The sequence below is a fragment of the Puma concolor genome, chromosome A1 (genome assembly GCF_028749965.1).
Source record: "Puma concolor isolate L17-30 chromosome A1, mPumCon1.1.hap2, whole genome shotgun sequence".
Lineage (NCBI taxonomy): Eukaryota > Metazoa > Chordata > Mammalia > Carnivora > Felidae > Puma > Puma concolor.
In genome coordinates, this window is record NC_141667.1 from 131,882,864 (window position 1) to 131,901,186 (window position 18,323).

At 51.9% G+C, this 18,323-nt stretch overlaps 2 protein-coding genes across 2 annotated transcripts; both read right to left on the bottom strand.

The window, feature by feature from the left end:
- Positions 1–1,160: 1,160 nt before the first annotated feature.
- CSF2 (colony stimulating factor 2) lies at positions 1,161–3,467 on the bottom strand. The gene is made up of 4 exons (XM_025924777.2): positions 3,109–3,467; positions 2,971–3,012; positions 2,187–2,312; positions 1,161–1,468 (listed from the first exon to the last, which is right to left on the bottom strand). Exons 1-4 carry the CDS (start codon positions 3,265–3,267, stop codon positions 1,367–1,369), a joined length of 429 nt encoding a protein of 142 aa, XP_025780562.1. The 5' UTR covers positions 3,268–3,467; the 3' UTR covers positions 1,161–1,366.
- An 11,857-nt stretch (positions 3,468–15,324) lies between these two features.
- Positions 15,325–17,161, bottom strand: IL3 (interleukin 3). The gene is made up of 5 exons (XM_025923946.2): positions 17,003–17,161; positions 16,870–16,905; positions 15,764–15,856; positions 15,599–15,634; positions 15,325–15,489 (listed from the first exon to the last, which is right to left on the bottom strand). The coding sequence occupies exons 1-5, from the start codon at positions 17,159–17,161 to the stop codon at positions 15,382–15,384; spliced, it is 432 nt and encodes a 143-aa protein (XP_025779731.1). The 3' UTR covers positions 15,325–15,381.
- Between the last annotated feature and the right edge of the window lie 1,162 nt (positions 17,162–18,323).

Sequence of the window (18,323 nt, forward strand, 5' to 3'; positions counted from 1 at the left end):
CTAAGAATTTTTATTTGTAATCACATCTAGAGTCACGACCCTTCTCTGCCTGCCTGTTGGGAAAGGTCTTTGGCCAGGACTGGTGCTGTCTGCAGGTGCAGGCTAGAGCAGAGAGAGTAGGTGGGGTGGAGAGAGAGAGCCAGTCAGGGGGAACAGCTGCACCAAGCCAGCTTCCTCAGGCCCACCTGTCAAAGAGAAGGGTGGCCTTGTTGTTTACCTGACACTTGAGGACCCACCCACTTCCTCATTGTCCACAGAAGGGACACAAGGGAATGGGCTCAGGAACATGGCCTTCAACCGGGCTGGCAAAGGGAAGAGAAAAGCACTGCTCTTTCTTGGCCTGAAGGCTTTGGATTTTAGGGAAGGGCACCTGATTAGATGCAAAACTTCATGTAAAAACAAAAGCCAGCTCAGAAAAATGCCACACCAGAACCATGTACTAACAAATTCTGAATTTACATTCTGACTCTCAGAGATTAAGATCACCCATTTGGGGGAAAGTTTGGTAAATATGCTGAGCTCTGACCCCTGTGGTTATTTTTGTTTGTTTTTTGTCTTTTTTTTTTTTTTTCTTGAACAGCTAGTCTATCTCCTGGTTCAAATTAGGAGTGGTTGAAACCTTGAGTATGAGGATCAGGGTGTGGTCACAGGGTCCAGGCCTCTGAGGGGCATAGGTGTTTTGCCTCGCTCAAGGGCAGGCCTGTTCAACCAGTGGCCAGCCAAGCCCCAGGAACCCTCAAGCCTTCTCAGGAAGTATAAGGCCCTTTTTCTGGAGCACAGTGCCCACTGACCAGGTTCCTTGGACTTCCAAGTGAACCTGAAAACCTCTCTTTGCAGTGGGACCCTTGAGCATCCAGGGAAGCACGTCTAGGTGTGCAGAATGTAGCACCCAGGCCAAGTCTCACCTCCCCTCTGCTCCGACAGTGCCGCCCCTCAGGCACCACCCCCAACCTTGCAGCTCCTCCCATCCTCACTGTCAGCATTCACTCAAGCTTGAAAATAAACTGGAAACGGCACAAATAAGAAGAGGCTTTTAATAATTTATTATTGTTGTAAAACGTGTTGAATAAATATAGAGTATGATCTTAAATAAATAAATAAATAAATATTAAAATACATAAATATATAAATAAATATTACTGATCCCTGCCAATGTAAAACATTGCCCGCTCCCCATACCAAGCCCATATCAGGGGCAGCGTGTTCCAGTGCGAGTCTGGCCCCGCCCGCCCCCCATGGCCAGGCCCCACACTATGGTCCCTCCAAAGTGAAGATCCTGAGTTTCAGCAATCCGTAGGTTCGAGGGCAGTGATTCTCGAGGTGCACTCTCAGGGCTGGCTCCTGGCAGGACTGGCCTGCCTCACTTCTAGACTGGCTTCCAGCAGTCAAAGGGGATGTTAAACAGAAAATCCTTCAGATTCTCTTTGAAATTTTTGAAGGTGATAGTCTGGGTTTCACAGGGCGTTTCCTTAAAAATAAGAAAAAGAAAAAGAAAACTTTGGGTCCAGGTATGAATGGGTAATGTGAGGGAAGCACCAGTGTGTTTCTGCACAGCCTGTTAGAACCCATTCTGGGCCCGCCTGCTGACCTGGATCAGGTGACAGGTTGCCACCATATGTCACTCAAAGGGTGCACAACTCCTCCAGTCGCAGCCCGGGACAGGCACCTGACAAATTGCCTCTTTCCTCAGAGGCCAGCTCCAGCGACTCAGAAGGAGCAGAAGTCAAGTCCACAGACCTCACTCCTCACAGGAAAGGACTGTTTGGGGCCTTTGTCCAATCCGGATATGACCCCCTCCTAACTCCCATGCAATTTAGGCACCTCACAAGGGGCCAGGGAAAAGTCCTGTTGGGAGGTAGCACTTGGGCCCAGGAATGTACCCTGGACCTTAGGCAGGCCCTGAGTTTCCTTGGGTTTGCCTCACCACTGAGCTCATTAATGATAATAAGAGCATAAGCCTACTCCCACTAGGGAGTATGTAGGCTCCCAGCTCCATGGCTTTAACTCCAAGAGATAAAAATAATCAGGGCTGCTGACCCTCTGAAGGGGCTAATCATTATGAATCTGTTGACACAAAAACCCTTTAGGGTCCTGAACAGCTACAGCGAAAGGCCTCTCCTTTTACCCAGTCCTCAACCCTCCTAGGCCAAGACGTTCCACCTTGGGACCCTGACATGGGCACTCACCAGAGTAAGGGGGCAGTGCTGCTTGTAATGGTTGGCCATCATTCTCAGAGGCTCCTTGAGGCTGATGAGGCTGCCCCGTAGGCCCTGCTCGTACAGCTTTAGGTGAGTCTGCAGGCATTTCGGCTCCTGTGGGAAACGTCCATTCCTTGGTGAGAAGTGGCCAAGTGCCCTCTGGTGGGCGCATGACAACCTCCCTGTCACTCTTTCCTGTTCTCAGCCCTGTCCCCCAGGAGTAGGGTTTGGGAGGGGAACAGGGTGATGCCGGGTCTAGTCATCCGTACTGCTCTGTTCATGTAAACATAAATCTGCACCATTCAGCTCAGGCCACCCTCAGTTAGCACAGCCACATTCCCTGGCATCTCAAGAGGGTCCCAGTCCCCAGGGAAGGAGGTTGCTATCCCCCAACCATTCGGGCAGTAAGGAGCAGGATGGGACATCCCCCAGACCTGCTATGTGAACAAGGCTTGACCCTGAAATACCTCTGCGCCTCTCTGTAGTCAGCACTCTTGTCTCCACAGGGCTTGGTCTCAAAGTAACTCCTGCTTACTTACCCGTCCCCTCGTGACTCCCACCCCCTTGAATGCTAGGTCTGTCCATGGCTGCTCAGCTAACAAAAGAGTTTACATGTCTGCCACAGGGGCAAGGCCCGTGGCCACCTGAACACCCCTCCTTCTGGCAGCCAGGTGACTGGAGAGAAAGTGGACTTTGTGAGAGTCCATCTAAAATGGAGCCACCCCCCAAAGTAGAGGCCTCTGGGAAGGTGTGTCATAGAGGAGTATCTTACCTCAGGGTCAAACATTTCAGAGACGACTTCTACTGCTTCATTCTGTAGAAAAGGAAAATACTGTGTTATCAAACTGACAGGGCCACTCCAGGCCAGTGAGATGGCTCAGGCACGGACCGCACTCCCTTCCTCACTCACCATCACAGCAGTTATTTCACTACTGTTGTTCAGAAGGCTCAGGGCCTCCTTGATGGCATCCACGTGTTGCCAGGGCCGAGTGACAGAGCTGGGTGAACTGGTGGGTGCAGAGATGCTGCAGACCACAGTGCCCAGGAAAAGCAGGTTCTGCAGCCACATCCTCCTGAGGACTTTAGCCTTTCTCTCTGAGCACTGGGCTCACTGGCAAAAGAGCTCTTATATACACAGTTAGAGGAAATGATTAATGGTGACCACAAAACGCCAGGGAGGCGGGGGAACTACCTGACCTGTGGAATCTCCTGGCCCTTATCACACATGGGAACGGTGAGCCTTTCCTCCAGGTGGTCAGGCTCAGGGGTTTTCGTTAATAAGTCCTTCCAAGAATTGGCAGCGCATCCGCCTGCCTCCTTGAGCACCCTCCAGCCTTCCCTGGCTAGTCTGCCCAATGAGGCTGCCCCCTTCCTCTGAGGAGCCTCTGGGCACAGTTTCGACTTCCTGGCCTGGAGTGGCCAGGGCGGGGCCTGGGCCCCGGACACTGGATCCGGACACTGGATCGAGCTCCTACACCCAGGCTCCCCACCCTGCCTCTAATCCCAAGAAGGCTCTGGGCTGGCTGTGCCCACCCTGGGGCCCATTCCAACATCAGCCTTCCCTTCTTCTCCTAGATCCCTTTCCTCTGGCTACAGTGAAAGATCTGAGTGGGAGGAAGACCTTCACAGGCCTGCACCACAGTCCACCTAGGCACATTCCAGCCAAATGGCACAGTCCTGAGATCCAGAGCAGGATCCAAAACAGTCAACAAGGCCTGCCCAGCCAGGGACCTCTGCCTCATAGCCCCCTGTGAGCAGAGAGAATGACACATGTGTGTGCATCATGTCCAGCCAACAAGATTGCAGAGCATTCCTTCATGGTAAGATCCCATCTGACAGCAACAGTTCTGGTTTTCAAAGCTCTGTTTAACCCCCAGGCTGCAGAGATCAGCTGGGGTGGGTGAGGGCCCTGAGTTCAAATTCTGACTCCAGTACCACCTTGCTGAGTGATGCTTCCCTCTGAGCTATAGAGCCTCACCTCCTTCTGTGGACCAGACTACCCTTCTCAGGTAGACATTGCGCTCCTTTGTAGAGCCCCTGGCAGGTGCCAGGAGCTTCAGGGAACAATGGCTTCTCAAACAAGATCTTCCAGGCATAATTTTTTACATGGCCCCTGCCCCAGCTCACCTCCAGCTCCAGAGGCCTCTCTGAGAAACAGGAACTGTTTCTGAAAAAGCCAGTCTCTTGAGGGGCTGACAAGTGTTTGCTTTTCACAATGAAGTTTGGAGAGGACAGCACGAGTTTGTGTTTGCTGCCCCATGCTGTGAGTTTCTTAGCCACAGGGTGTGGCTGCACACATATGCATTTCTGAGTGTCTGTGTGCCAGTGTGATTGGATGTGTCTGTACTTCCAAGTGTGTTGGGCAGGGGACTTTTACATGAGGTACATCCATGTGAGCCCCCATGCCTCTGCAGGTGCCCCTCTGATATGGGAAAAGCTCCCCACACTGACTGATGTTTTGGGGCCCCAGATTCAGTCTAGATTGATGCAGTTGGACACAGTAATGACATTCTGCTGGACTCAAGTAGACACCCCTCGAGAGCAGGTAGAACTTAGGGTCTAAGTACCATGCCCTGAGCCTGCAGCCCTGGCAGGTTTCACCGTAGGGCAGGAGCGTTGCTGCACTGGCACAGGAAAGACATACCTTAGTCCTCCAGACCTAGCTGCGTCCCCTCCCAGGGTCAGGGACCCAGCATGAGGCCAGCCCTGCCCTTCTGAGCCTGGTGGAACATTCCTAGGTGGCCAGGCTAGAGTGAGGGTATAGAGTGTCCAGGCCCTGGTCCTTCCCCCTTTTCCATGAGGGCTCTGCTCAGCCCCTTCTAGGAAGTGCTTAGGAGGCACCAGAGTAGTTGAGGATACTAGATGCAGATGCTACACAGAGTGGAGATCTGTGTCAGACCGTGATCTGGAACCTGGGTGGTAGAGACTGGGAACCACAGTGAGTGGCTAAGTGAGTAGTCAGGGAGGCATAGAGCTGGTGTGGTCCCTCTAAGATGGAAGGTCACTTTCCTTTTAGAAATGAGTCGTCACAGCTCAGACAGTTAGTCAACAAATATTTCCAATCTGTACCAGGCTCTGTGCTGGGGAGGAGATGGATGGGACCCTCCCACTGGCCCTCACTTCTGGCCCTGGAGGCTCTCAGCCTGGTAGAGAGAGAGAGAGAGAGAGAGAGAGAGAGAGCAGTGGATCCTCCCACTGTGTAGATCCAGGCAGGGAAGAAGTTCAGAGCTGAAGGATCCCAAGAAAACGCTTCTCACAACTTGGGGATCCATGGGGACCAAAGACCCTCCCTAGGGGATGCTGCCTCCCTGTGCAGGCTGAAAGGGGAGGTAACGTCAGGTGGGCAAGTCACATTGTGGGAGGGAGGGAGAGGACAGGCTAGTGGAAGAATGTTTGGGGAATGGAGAGACAGCAAGTTTTAGGAATAGGTATGGAAAAGAGGAGGCAGTTTCCAGAGATATTTAGGAGGTAGAAATTTATGGGACTAGATGATACAATGGAGTAATTCAGTCATTCATTCATTTTTATTGAGTTCCCAGGAGGGGAAGAGGATACAAGGATGATGGAAAACCTACAGGGCCCTGCCTTTATGGTATTTATAGCTCTACGAATGAAAGAGCAAGATTAATCTACTCAACACCCTCTCTTATGTGCTTTTTAATGTACATAAGAAGAGTTAGAACCACTGTCAAGGTATCTAAGATGGGGACCCAGGGATGAAGAAGCAGGTTTGCAGTGTCTATGGACCTACAGGAAGTTTCAGCAGTTTGGAGGCTGCTTGTGCAGAAGACAGATCTGCCTGTGAGTGGTTCCTGTCCATGCAACCACTAAGGCCACAGAAAGTTAGTCAAAAGAAGGGCTGAGGGCCAGCACAGCAGTTTTTAAGGGCTAGGGGCATGCTAGAAACGTGAGACACTGGCCAGTGGCCAGGGTTCCAGTAGAGCGGGAAAGGAGGAAAAGCAGGAGTCATAGGAGAGGTCCATGCCAGCAGCTGGCCTATAGGTACCAAAGTCATCATGGGAAAGACAGAGTTCCTGGGTTTGGCCATGAGGTTCGTGGGCAGAAACACATCTTCTTCTCCTTTTTTTTTTTTTGGAGAGATGACATCAAGACTGAGGCCGTGACACAGACAGACATTCCTAGATTGCACCGCATGGAAAGTGGCAGCGATAACATCGAGCGGGTGTGCTGACTCAAGGGCCCCGGATAGAACAGTGGGAGGGTTGGGGCGGGGACTGTGATGAACAGTGTGACTCCTCTTTGGCCCCTTCCCACAGGGCCAGGAGAAAACCCTCTGGAAGGGGTTTCCTGTGAGCATCCTCCTATAGGCTCTGGAGGAAATGGGTATGTGGCTACCCCAGGCTCCATATCAGAGAGGAAGTTACCACAGCTTGAAGGAAACAGGCGTCCTAGTGCATCATGTCCCAGGGAACCCCTACACAGACATATCAGCTGATCACATACTCCCTAGGCCTGCCAACCCATGGTGTGGGAGTCTAGGCGACCAGAGGCCCGCCCACACAGTCTGTGATGGCAGAGACAGGAATTGAACCCATATCTGTTCCTGCTCCCCTGATGTTTCTGTTACTATCTCAGGGATCAGAATGCCAGGAAATGCTGGTTGCCTGGCTAGACAGATGAAGGATGTTCTCCATTAGGGCAGCTTAAAAGGAGACTCTTACAAGTGTTGGCAGGGAAGCCAGAGTGGCCTGTGAATGTCTCAGGGAAACCCTGAAGGCCAAGGGCAGAATTTCCCCAATAGAGCCTGTCACCCAGGCATCTCTGTGTTTCAGGTTTGGGCTCTCCACCACTGATCCCTGGGTAGCCCAAGGAAGTCCCTCTTCCCTGAGCCTTGGGTCCCTCATCTCTACAATGGGTTTAATTATTGCTGCCTCACAGAGGAAACTTTTGTCTATCCAGAAACTTTGTGGGAGAAACCTCCCAGGAAGGAGGTAGTGCTTCAACCTTTCTTCTCCTCTTCCCATCACTTTGGGAGGCTTCTGAAGCCCAAATTGGGCAGAAGACTCAGCCTTGCTGGAATTATCAGGGACACATGCCCCTTGCCCAGCCATAGCCCCTGACAGCATCTTTCTGGACAGATGCAATGAGGTAGAAAGCCCAACCTCCACCCAGATTCAGGGCTCACAGGGTCCTGGCACTGTACTCAAGAGACCCTGGTGCAGGGACAGCACCAGGAGTTGCTCATTTTTCCCTGAGAAAGGATCCCGGTCACTCCAGGCCACACCAGACACACAAAGCAACATCTTTGGCCTTTGTGGTCACAGCTCCAGGCAGATCACTCTGGCATCTCCTCTGTCTAGGTCCCCAGAGGTATACCTCAAAAAGACCCAGCCTGTCCAAGTCCTAATTCTGATCCTGTTTTTTGGGTGTCCCCAGTCCCTGGTACTGGTGAGTCCTGACTGGTCTGGGAGGATCTGAAGGTGATTAACCATTAACCATGTGTGGACTCTCTGCATTCAAGCCTATAGGAGGACCCACCACTTGTGGCTGTACTTGGAGCTCATGTTTGGTGGTCACATTAGGTAGGGAGAGGGAGGGCAATGCCTAGACTCATGGACACCATGTTGAGGGCATCAACCAACCGTGCACAGAGAATGAAGAGACAAGAGGGGGAATCAACAAATAAGAGTGAAACAAATTCAAAGAAGGCCTTGAGGGGACATGTTGCATGTGTGGGTTTGGGGCAAGAGGTGAATGAGGAGTCTGATACTCAAGGTTCTGGCTCAGGCAACTGTGTGGACAGTGAGGTTATTTGATGAAATGGGAGAGACCCAAGGTAGCAGAGAGGTTTGGGGAGTTGTTCTAGACTGGACTGGATGTGGCAAGTTTAAGAGGCCAGGGAACCTCCAGGAAGACTCCTTCAGTTGTGGCTACATGGGCCCAGAGGTCAGGGAGAGGTCAGGACCCAAGACACTTGGAAGTCATTGGTAAAGAGGAAGTTCTTCTCACCAGAGGGCTGCACAAAGTAAGCTGGGCCTTGGGTAGTGCCCAGGAGCACCAACTTGTAAGACTGGGCCAAGGATGATGAGACACCCTTTTTTGCTTCCTTTCTTGGTTCTTGGGACTTCCTTGCTGTTTCCTAACTGCACACTCAGGCTGGTAACATCCCACAGATGGGTTCATCAGGCATGCCCTCCATGATGCCCTCTCCACCACTTATGCCTCCTGCCCAGAGTACTTTCTCCAAGTCTGGAAATGCATCCTCTGCCTGTGAATCAATGTCTCTTGGCCTCATCCCCAGGTAGGAATGTCATCAGGCATCCAGAAGGAGCCGCTTTCTTTATCTGTCTCCTTGGGATAGAGCCATTGGATACTGCATTAAAAATGAAAAGGAAGAGAAATCTTTACCAGAAGCCTTTTCAACCGCCCAAGTCTTATGCCCCTCCCTGTCCTTGGTTTTTGAGGCTGAAATCCAGGCCAATGTGCTGGTTGAGTACCTGGGGATCTGTACCCAGCTCTCATAACCTTCCTTCCTCTGGGGCTGGTGGGCCAGAATCAAGGTTGCAGATGTGGGCTTTCAGTTCTGGTGGTTCTGGAAAGAGCTCCTTCAGGACATTTCTGAAGTGCCAGGGCTCGCTTGGGCTTTCACTGAGGCACTGTTTAGGCAGGCACATCTCTTGCTTCTGGTTCTTCAGATCCCAGAGGGCCCTGGCCTTGAACCCCAAGGCCATACCCTCTACCCTCTATTATGTATCTCTGCCTCTGGGCAGAGCACCCAACTCATTCTGGCACCATACTCCCCTAGCCCCTCACAGAAGTGAACAGCCCCTGCTGTGAGGCAGAGGGCCCAAGAGGAGTGGTGATAAAAGTGATAATGAAGAGAGTTGGGGGGGGGGGGTGGCCACAAAGTGTCTCTGGGATGGCTAAAGGTGGTCCTTGGAGATTTCTCCTCCCAGCCCTGGGGCAACAGATTCAAAACTCCCTCTCCCTGAACACACATTTATTTCTCACTCCCACAGGCCACCCCTAGTATGGGTTGTAGCCTAGTTCCCTATATAGCCTGCTGGGGTGCAACAACTCCCTCCACTATGAATGCAGAGTTGGAGGCTTGCCTCTAAGCTTGGCCCTTCTTGCTGCATGACCTCAGGCTATGACTCCAACCTCTGAGCCCCAACTGGCTCATCTCCACAAGAGGATGGAGGCACACTATGCAGTTTTTGGAGAGTGCCGGGCTACATGGAGGGGTGTTTTCTATTTTGACTGATTGGATGCCTTCCCTCCCTCCCCCACAACCCCCTGCCCTGCCCCCCCTTCCCCGGCCCCCAGCATCTATCTTCCTGGCCTTGAGAGGAGAGTAATTACCGGGATGTGGACGGCCTCCAGAGACTTCTCCTGGCGTGGACGTAGGCTTCCCTGAAGGGAGTTTCCCTATACAGACCCCTCCCCAGTGCCTCAATACCTCCCCACACCCAGCCCCAGGAGGAAAACCCTGCTGGGCAGCTGGGTATTTGAGGTCCACTGACTGGGAAATGGCACAGTCACAGGGAAAGAGCCAACTAAGAACATCAGGACGGGGGCTGTCCTCCCTAGTCCTGTCCTCCACCTCGTTCTGGCAAGGAGGAGGTGGTCCCAGGCTGTCCTCAGGAGGAAAGGTCCCAGGGCCTTGCCTCATAGGAACAAGGAGTCATTGAGTCTGGCCATCAGCTGAGGAGAACAGTCATACCTATTGGGTACCCACTGATGCAGGTGGGCCCATCCCCAGTGTTTCATGCCTCTCAGGGTTCACAACCTCTCTGAGGGGGAGGAGTGGCTGTCTGTTGTTTTTATTACCATATTCAGGAGGGACCCTGCTCGCATACAAGAAGCAGGACAGACACAATGGAGAAGAGAGAGCACTCCATCAACCCACTGCCCACTCCCATGCTCTTATAGCTCTGTGCTATGACTATGTTCTCTCCATACCCAGTCACAGCTGGCCCCTGTCCTTCTCCTCCCCTTCCAGATGCCCATTCCTCCCTAACATGGTCACCTCAGAGGTGCATGTCTTCATCTACACAGCCTGCTGTCCCTGGCTGCACTTGGTTGGTTTCAAGCATAGCCCATGTGCCCTCTAGGGCAGGGCTCAGTCAGGACACTTGCAGGATACTTGCACAGTGCTGCTGAAGGAAGTCTCAGGGGCAGCTGGGGTTGGGAGTGCCGGTCTGAGGAAGCAGTAAGAAGGCTTCAGACTAGGACTTTGTGAGCGTAGGGAGCACGGAGGGTTTGCGGAGGGAAGGGGGAGGGTATCAAAGAACGAGCCAAAACTGCAGTGAAAGCTGACCCTGGAGTCTTTGAGGAGCTGGGTGGGAGTAGGGAGGCCTTGACTGCTGGCCAAGGCAGGAGAGAGCTGTGAGCCGGTGGTTTCTCTCAGAAACTCCATGAGGCATGTGGGAATGGGGGACACATGGACAGGAGCAATGAGGGCCAAGCTCTGCATCTCAGCCCCAGTGTGTGTGTATGTGGGGGTCACTGGGTAGGAGGGGACAGTGGGCATGTAGAGGATTTGGGTGCTATGTGTGTGGTGGCTAGGTGGGGTGGAGCTGAGGCTCTGTGGCTGTGCTGCTCACCACTGGGGCTGGAACCACAAGGCCGCAGAGCTAGGAGGTCCCTCCGGAGGCCTGGATCCAGCCAGGAGACTACACTTGAAAGGCTCCTGTGCCTCAGTTAGCATTGGCCAAAGCACTGTGGATTAAGGATTCACAGTCTCTGGAGTCAGAGGCTCCCTTAATTTCTCTGTGCCTCAGTTTCTTTATTTGTAAACTGGGGTTAATCACAGATGGGGTCATTGAGGGGATTCCCTGAGCCCTCCATGGTCCAGGAGGACAGCAGCAACTTTGCCTGATCCATCTCTCACACCCCCTCCAGAAGCCTGACCTGAGGTTTTCAAGGGAAAAATTGAGGCCCTGGCTCCCAGTGGGAATTCACTCAACACTCTACTCTGGCCCAGACAGCCTCTGCCTCACCCTCCCTGCCACCATAGGCCAGGGGTCCTGTTCTGCTTGACCAGCTCTTCTTTCCTTCAGCACCTCTCTCCCTCTGTTCTGGATCTTTCTTGTGGATGTTAAACATGGTTTCTGTTGTGACCCCATCCTTTGTCTCTCCCTTTACACACCCATCACTTCTCAGGCCATGGTTGTTCAGTCTTGCTGTCTCCACAGTGGCCAGGCCAGGCTGGGCTGGCCTGGCATCAGAGAGGAATGAATGGGGGAGGGGACGAGGCTGAGACCCAGAGGTGCTGGGGGCCCTGGGTGACTGGGCTCTAGGGGCAAAGGCAGTGACTGGAGGGCCTGGTTCCACCAAGCCGCTTAGCACCCAACTCTGGCCCTATTAAGTGGCCTAGATGCTCCTGTGCTCCCAGCCTACCCTGTACTTTTAGATCTTCATTCTCTTTCTCCCCAGTGTCATCTGCCAAACATCCTTTTCTGTATCTCTCTCTGCAAGATGAACCTCTAGTCCCTTCTCAAGCTCTCTTTGCATCACCCTCTGTGGCAAGCCCCTCTAACAAGACCCATACCTGTTCATCCATTGCTCTGTCTGAAATAACCCCCACCGCACTGTGCTAGGCCAAATTGGACATGGTCAAAAGGCCCCCAAGGGCCTGACTCAGTATCTCCCCAGTCCCCCACCCCAGCCTGGGTAAGCTATGGTGGGTCCTCAGGTTATTTACTGAACTGAGTCAAATGAAGTTTCCAGGACAGGGTGGGAGGAGCAGAGCCTGTCCTGAAGCAGGAGGATTCACACTATGGAGTGAGGTGAGTGATGCCTCTCTGAGGGGGCCTCTCCTTAAACACTGGCCTTCCTAGCAATTTCTCTCTGCTTTATTTTTCTGAATTTACAAATTTTTCAGTGAAGAGGATACATGCTATCTTATATTGCCCTTCCAATGAAAAACTATAATGTTTCTTAAATTAAAATTAAAAAAATAAAATAAAATTCCTGGCTGAAGTCATCTACTTTCCTGCTGAAAAGGCACCTTGGATTTGGGAAGGTGGGAACTTTGACTTTCAAATGGCCATCCTGGGACTTTTGATGGGGCTTTGCTGCCCACTAGTGGCAAATAGACTTATAGATCTGGCACTAAGGACACTCTGGGTAGCCTTTGGAGAGAAAGCATGAAACTGACAGACATACCAGGGAGATGTGAGCACCTTGGGGCCTCCCATTGGGCCAGGGAGTCATAAGCCCTCTTCCTGCAGGCAGCTGAGCATGATATAACAGTGCCCCAACCTGACTTGTTTCTGGGCCCCAACCCAGGGCTGTGCTGGCCCCAGGCTTGTTCTCGGGTTTGGGATCAAGGGTGAGCCTCAGTTCATCTGTTCTGTAAGAAGGGCAGTGGTGAGACCCCAGAATATTGGAAAAGGCTCACCTACTCTCAATCGTGTCACCTCCACTTGTCTTTCCCCTGCTTTGTGGGGCTATCTTTGCTGACTTCCCTCCCTCACACCTTCAGATCTTCCTGGGCCAGGTCTGTGTCTGACCTGACCACCACCTCCTGCCTCCTGTAGTCCTCAGTCACTAACACAGGGCCTGGGCTGGGCCTGGGCCTGAGGAGAGAAAGAGAAGCTGAAGAAGGGTTGTGGGCTCCCCGCCAGATTCCACTTCTATCATAGGTCATCTCTGTTCTGTGAATGCTTTCAGCCCATTTCAGTCTCTGGATCTTTGCACTGTTCCCTCTGTCTAGAGCTCTTTCCTCCCTTATTGTCACACATCTGGCACTTTCTTGTCATTCACGTTGCAACCTATGTGTCACTTGCTCAGAAAGCCTTCCCAGACCATTCAATGTAAAGCACCCTCCCCAGATCCCCTCCATCTGTCTGGTTCACTGCCATATCCCTGTGTCCAATATAAGCCCTGATACATAGGTGCTCAGCCAGAGTTTGCTGAATGTCTGAAGTCCCAGGCACTGAAGGAAGATAGTGCCATCCAGCCTGGAGTGAGAATAGTGTGGCTGCAGCACAAACAGAGCTTTGAGAAGGGGCTCTGAATGGGGACAGCCAGGTAAGAACAACATAGCAGACTGCCAGCTACCTCTCCACACCTCAAGTGAGGGGAGCTCCAGCAGCTGGTAAAAGTTAAACCACAGATTCCCAGGGGAAGGAGTCCACTTTGTAGCATTTGCCCATGTTCATAGCATAAATACTCACTGTGACCTGTCTCAAGGTATGGATGGTTTGATAACTGGCTGGCAACTTTTCAAGACTTAACACTGGCTCTGTGAGCCGGTATGAACTGGTTCCATCCACCTTTGGCTCTGGCCTGCTGAGGACGAGGTGTGGGAGAAGCATGGCAGGACAGGTCACTGGGTCCCTCTCCTCTCCACCAGGGCAGAGGGTAGCAGGGCTAGCACAGGTGGAAGGCAGCTGACGCATTCTCCAGGGAGTGAAGAAGAGGTGGTGAGCAGGGACTCATCCTGGGAACAGGGGAGTGGGGCACAAATGCTTGCCTCAGCAGGGATGAAAACAGGAGCAGCCACCAGGTGTGGGTGGAGAGGGAATGGGCAGGGAAGTAGAAGTGGGAAAGCTAGCCAAGAATCAGGAAGCTTGGGCCCATGCTCTCAGATCCTCCCCCAGGGTCCTGGAGCATCTCACCAGTGGCCTGCCTGCCCCTAGTGGCTCCACCAGAAACTGCAGCAGCTTCTCCAGCTCCTTCCAGGGCCAAGTCCAACACAGAATCTTCCCTGAGCACCCACAGTGCTGTCCGTGGGCCAGGCTGGAGAGAGGCAGAATGAGTGAGAGGAAAATTGTTTTCGTGGGAACACAAAATTGTATTAGGAAGAGGAATGTGGAGGGTATATTTCTGCGGTAGTAGATCACTCACGTTTTCTTGTCCCATTCAAGCAGCCAGGCTGTTCCTTACTCATGACCCAAGGGGAGGAGTGGATCAAGGTGGGAAACAGAAAAGAAGAGGGCTGGGACCCTAGCATCTGATGTCAGCATCCTAAGCCTTTATGGTACTTGTCAGAGAGAATGACATTGCTCCTTAGCATGGTGACAGAGGAGGGCTCACTCTCCCCTCTCTCCCCCACCATGCCAGCCTGGAGAAAGTGCACCTAGGCAGCATGCAAGAGAGCCAGGGATGGAGGCACTCAGAGCTAGAGGGTCAGTGGGACATCAGGGGTCAGGTGGCACATGGAAGCCACACTCAGTGATGTCCTAACCTCCACCATTCAGATCAGACTGTGCCACCCTGGGCTACAATGGCTGTCCTTCCAATGGGTCCCCATCTACCCACCTATTTAAGACAAGAGCCCTGTCCTAGAATAGTGTGGACAGCCCAGAGGTAGGCAGCATTTGAGTTGGTGTCTGTAGCTGGAACTCACCATGCAGAGTCAGGATCAGGGCATTCGAGGTTGAGGTGTCAGTGTGGGTAAAGATTTAGAGGTATAAAAAAAGGTGTGTGGTTCATCCAAGAAGCCACACTGTATCTACTGGCTGGAGCATCAAGGAGGTTGGTAGTTGCAGACATAAGGAAATAGAAGCACCAGGTGGAGGCAGGCCTCTCTTGCTATCCTAAGGTTAAGGACAAGGTCCAGAACCCCCCTGAGGACTGGAAAATAAAGTATCAGATCAACCTGGTCAGATTTGCATTTTCTAAAACTCCATCTGGCTTCCCAGTAGACCACAGATTGCCAGGGTGTGGGTTCCGGGGCCCATCTGGTGGCAGGGAGGCTTGCTGGGGGTGGGGGCTGGATGGCTGCTCAATCACCAGGCAAGAGAGTTACTAAGACTGAGTCAAATCGAGACACTGGCAACAGAGAAGTTGTTCAGAGAGTGTGGTTTATTTTCTCAGATGCATAGAAACCAGTTTAAAACCTGAGGTACAAATTAACAAGCCTCCAAGTCCCCCTCTTGAGTCTTGTTTAGAATGAGCAGGACATAGGCTCCTTTGCTAAAATAAATACATTTCACATTGCACAATGTAATAAATAAAAATACATAAATAAATACATTCAATAGGATAAAAATGAGAGTATAATCACTAAAGGCCAAATGGGGGCAGCACATTTCAGAGATCAGATAATTAACAATTCATCTGAATCCACAGGAGAAAGTGAAATCCCTCCAGTTCTGGACTATGTGAGAGATATCCCAGAATCTTCAGCTGTTCTGCTGTGTTTGATGTCCAAGGCCCCATGGTGAGAAGGCCCAGAGAAGGAGGGGTATCAGATGGAGAATTCTAGGACTCAGTGTTTCTCCTTGAAAGTCAGAAAGTTATCAAGGATTTCCAGATATTTAGTCAATTTCCTTTGGAAATCAACCCAGTTATCCTCCTCGATATGGATTGGGTCTCCCTGTTAAGAAACCAGGAAAGTGGCATTAGGTTAGAAGGTAGGTGACAGGCTAGAGGTCAGGTCATGGCTAAGAGTACCACCTGCAGAGGCATCTCGAGGGTCAGCTTACCCTGGGTGTGGGAGTGGGCAGGAGTGGCAGGAATTCCTGTGGGAAGAGACCAAAGCATACAGTCAGGGTCTCACCTGAAAAAGGGGCAGGTCCTGCTACCCCGCTTCCCAGAGGCTGGTCAGGGCCAAAGCAGGGATCCCCAAAGCTCTCAACAGCTTCACCCACCTTAAGATTTTTCCAGATTAGCAGTCCATCTTCATGGAAATTTTCTGCAGCTTTTAAGAATGCATCCAGGTTTGGCCTCAGAAGGGTGTTTTCCTAAGGGGACCAAGAATACGTATGAGGGGAGAAGGTTGGGGTTCAGCCTTCCCATGGCTGAAGTCATCCCCGGTTTTCCAAGACTGCCTTCAGGGACATCCTTGGACAATCCCCTCCTAGTCCCGTTCTTGCCCAGTTGGGTTCCTGAGATAATCTTCAGGGCACAGGTCTACAGGTGAGTGCACACCCCAAAGAAAGCCAACTTTTCTCAGCCCTGACCTTCCCTGGTTCCAGGTAAGCTGCATACAGGGCCTGGGTGGCTCTTTCTGCACCTGGGTTGGGGAAGCATTGCTTAAAAGAAGATCTACAAAAGGTGAAGGGCTGACCAAGGGGAATATTTGCAGCTAAGAGGCCAGATAATAGGATTAATGCCTTGACTGGATAAAGGGCTCCTAGAAATTAGGAGGAAAATTGCAGAGACCCCAGCAGGACATGGGTGCAGCCTGTTAACTGTGCATGCCTTAAAGAGGGGGATACAAATGGCCAATAAACTCAGGAGAGATTCAACCTCTTGTTGGACCCAAGGAGTGCCATGCAAACAAAGGTGAGATAACCATGGAAGCGAACTGGAACTAGGAAAAGTAATTGTAAGTGATAATGCCAAGGCCCAATCAGCATGAAAAACGACTCAGTGTCTTAAGGAAAAGGAAGGAAGCAGGCATGTTCATGGGGGAAATTTTAGGCTGCTCCACTGAAAAATGATGAACTTAAGGCCTTTGGAATTGTTCACCTAGAGCTGCCTTTTCATTTGTATTTGTTTAAAAAAAGGCATTTTCATGTTATAGATATGGCTGAGGAAATGTATTCAACACTAGTTAGCACCAGACACTGGTCTGGTGACTCTATGCATTTGTCCCACTTAATTCTCACAATGATCCCACTGAGATAGATACTGTTAATCCTATTTACAGATGAAAAACGGAGGCTAGGCAAGATGGTGTGACATGCCTGAGGTCACCCTGGAGGAAGTAGATTGGGATCCAAGTGCACCCAAGTGTGGGCTGAGTGCTTACCCTCAGGATCTCTGTCTCATTTGGGTCCAAGGGGTCCTGTGGGGGCAGAGGAAGAGAGAGTCCATTAGTCCTATTGGCCTGAAGCACCTGCTAGCCCTCCCTACCCTATGCCAACTTTATCCCAGTTACTCACCTGTGAAGGCAAGGGTAACTTGTTTAAGATCTGCATAATTTCATCAATCTTTGCCAAGTATTGGTTCAGCTGGTATGTCGGAAAGGGCCGCCCCTGTGCCTGAGGGGCTTGGAATCCAAGAAGAAGCAGGAGAAGGTACATGATGGGAAGGTTGCTCATGTTCAAGCTGTCAGGGTCTTTTCTGTCTTGTCCTGGTCTTTCGTGGCGTTCTGAAGCATCCAACAGTCTCCCGTCTTTTATGCGCTGAGGCAGTGTGCCTACACCCTGGTGGTGTAGGAAGGGGCGGACGTCGGAAGAATCTTTATCTGACATGGAACCCCCATAGCAAACCACAGACTTATTCATCACTTTCTAGTGCTGGAGATCACTGAAACTTGGAAAAAAATTACTCAGAGGGTATCTCCTCATTTTGCCTAGGAGAATAAGATGGGCTGGCCACTGGACAGAGTGGGAACAGGTGAAAGGACCCCTCTGACAGGTGAGGGGCTGCCTGACTCTGAGCTCACTCAAGCCTCCTGCGCAGTGGGACCTGGTCCTACCATCCCCTGGCCAGCTCTGACTGACCCTCTGTTGCCCTCTCTGCCTGGCTCCACCTGGTCCTGTGTGGGTGTCCAGGTGAAGGCCCACAGGAACAGACAAGGATTTGTCTGGAAGCCTGTCACACAGCTAAGTATTCACATGTGGGCTCATCCACTAAGAAGCACATCTCTTGACATCTCCCACCCTCATGCTGAGTTACTGGTATTAATGTCCCCAGTGGTTTGCCTCATGGCCTTTAGGCTGCTTCTCCTCAACACTTTCTGGTCCTAGCAGGGGGCAGATGGAGCCCAGGCACTGGATGCCCATTCTTCTTTCATTGGTCTGACAGCCTGACTCTGTCCTGTGTTTTGAGATCTTAACCCCTAGCAGAGGCCTGGTGGCAAGCACTGGGCAGTCCCTTTGGTAGCACGGAGGAGCTGGGCCTGGGCCCCTGAGGATAGGGGTCTTTGAGAAAACTGTCACTGGGAAACAGGGGGAGGAGGCTGGCCTGGGAAGTTTTCGGAAGTAGAATTGGAAGCTCTGAGAGGCGAGGCAAGGGAGGAGGGGAGGGCAGCGTTTGGTGTCAGGCTGGGTCTCTAGTGATAGGGGCAGGTGAACAGTGGAGAGAGCTGTATTGCAGGGGTCCTGACCCCAGTCTGTGAGAGCTCGGATTTGGCAGGCACAGGCTGGGTAGGGAAGCTGTGCTCAGCAGACAAGTGGGCTGGGACAGACCATGGAGGAGTCCATAGAGAACCAGAGAGGCAGCAGCTAGAGAAGAAGCAGGAAAACCAGGAGGGTAGGG

What these genes read in the sequence shown, in the direction of transcription:
- IL3 (XM_025923946.2), bottom strand. Translation starts at nt 17,161, where the DNA reads ATGAGCAACCTTCCCATCATGTACCTTCTCCTGCTTCTTCTTGGATTC. An exon ending in AGTTACCCTTGCCTTCACAG is followed by an intron (nt 16,906 to 17,002) that starts GTGAGTAACTGG and finishes CTGCCCCCACAG; the next exon opens with GACCCCTTGGACCCAAATGA. An exon ending in TGCCCACTCCCACACCCAGG is followed by an intron (nt 15,490 to 15,598) that starts GTAAGCTGACCC and finishes GTTTCTTAACAG; the next exon opens with GGAGACCCAATCCATATCGA.
- CSF2 (XM_025924777.2), bottom strand. Translation starts at nt 3,267, where the DNA reads ATGTGGCTGCAGAACCTGCTTTTCCTGGGCACTGTGGTCTGCAGCATC. An exon ending in CTGAAATGTTTGACCCTGAG is followed by an intron (nt 2,313 to 2,970) that starts GTAAGATACTCC and finishes CGTTTCCCACAG; the next exon opens with GAGCCGAAATGCCTGCAGAC. An exon ending in AGCACTGCCCCCTTACTCTG is followed by an intron (nt 1,469 to 2,186) that starts GTGAGTGCCCAT and finishes CTTATTTTTAAG; the next exon opens with GAAACGCCCTGTGAAACCCA.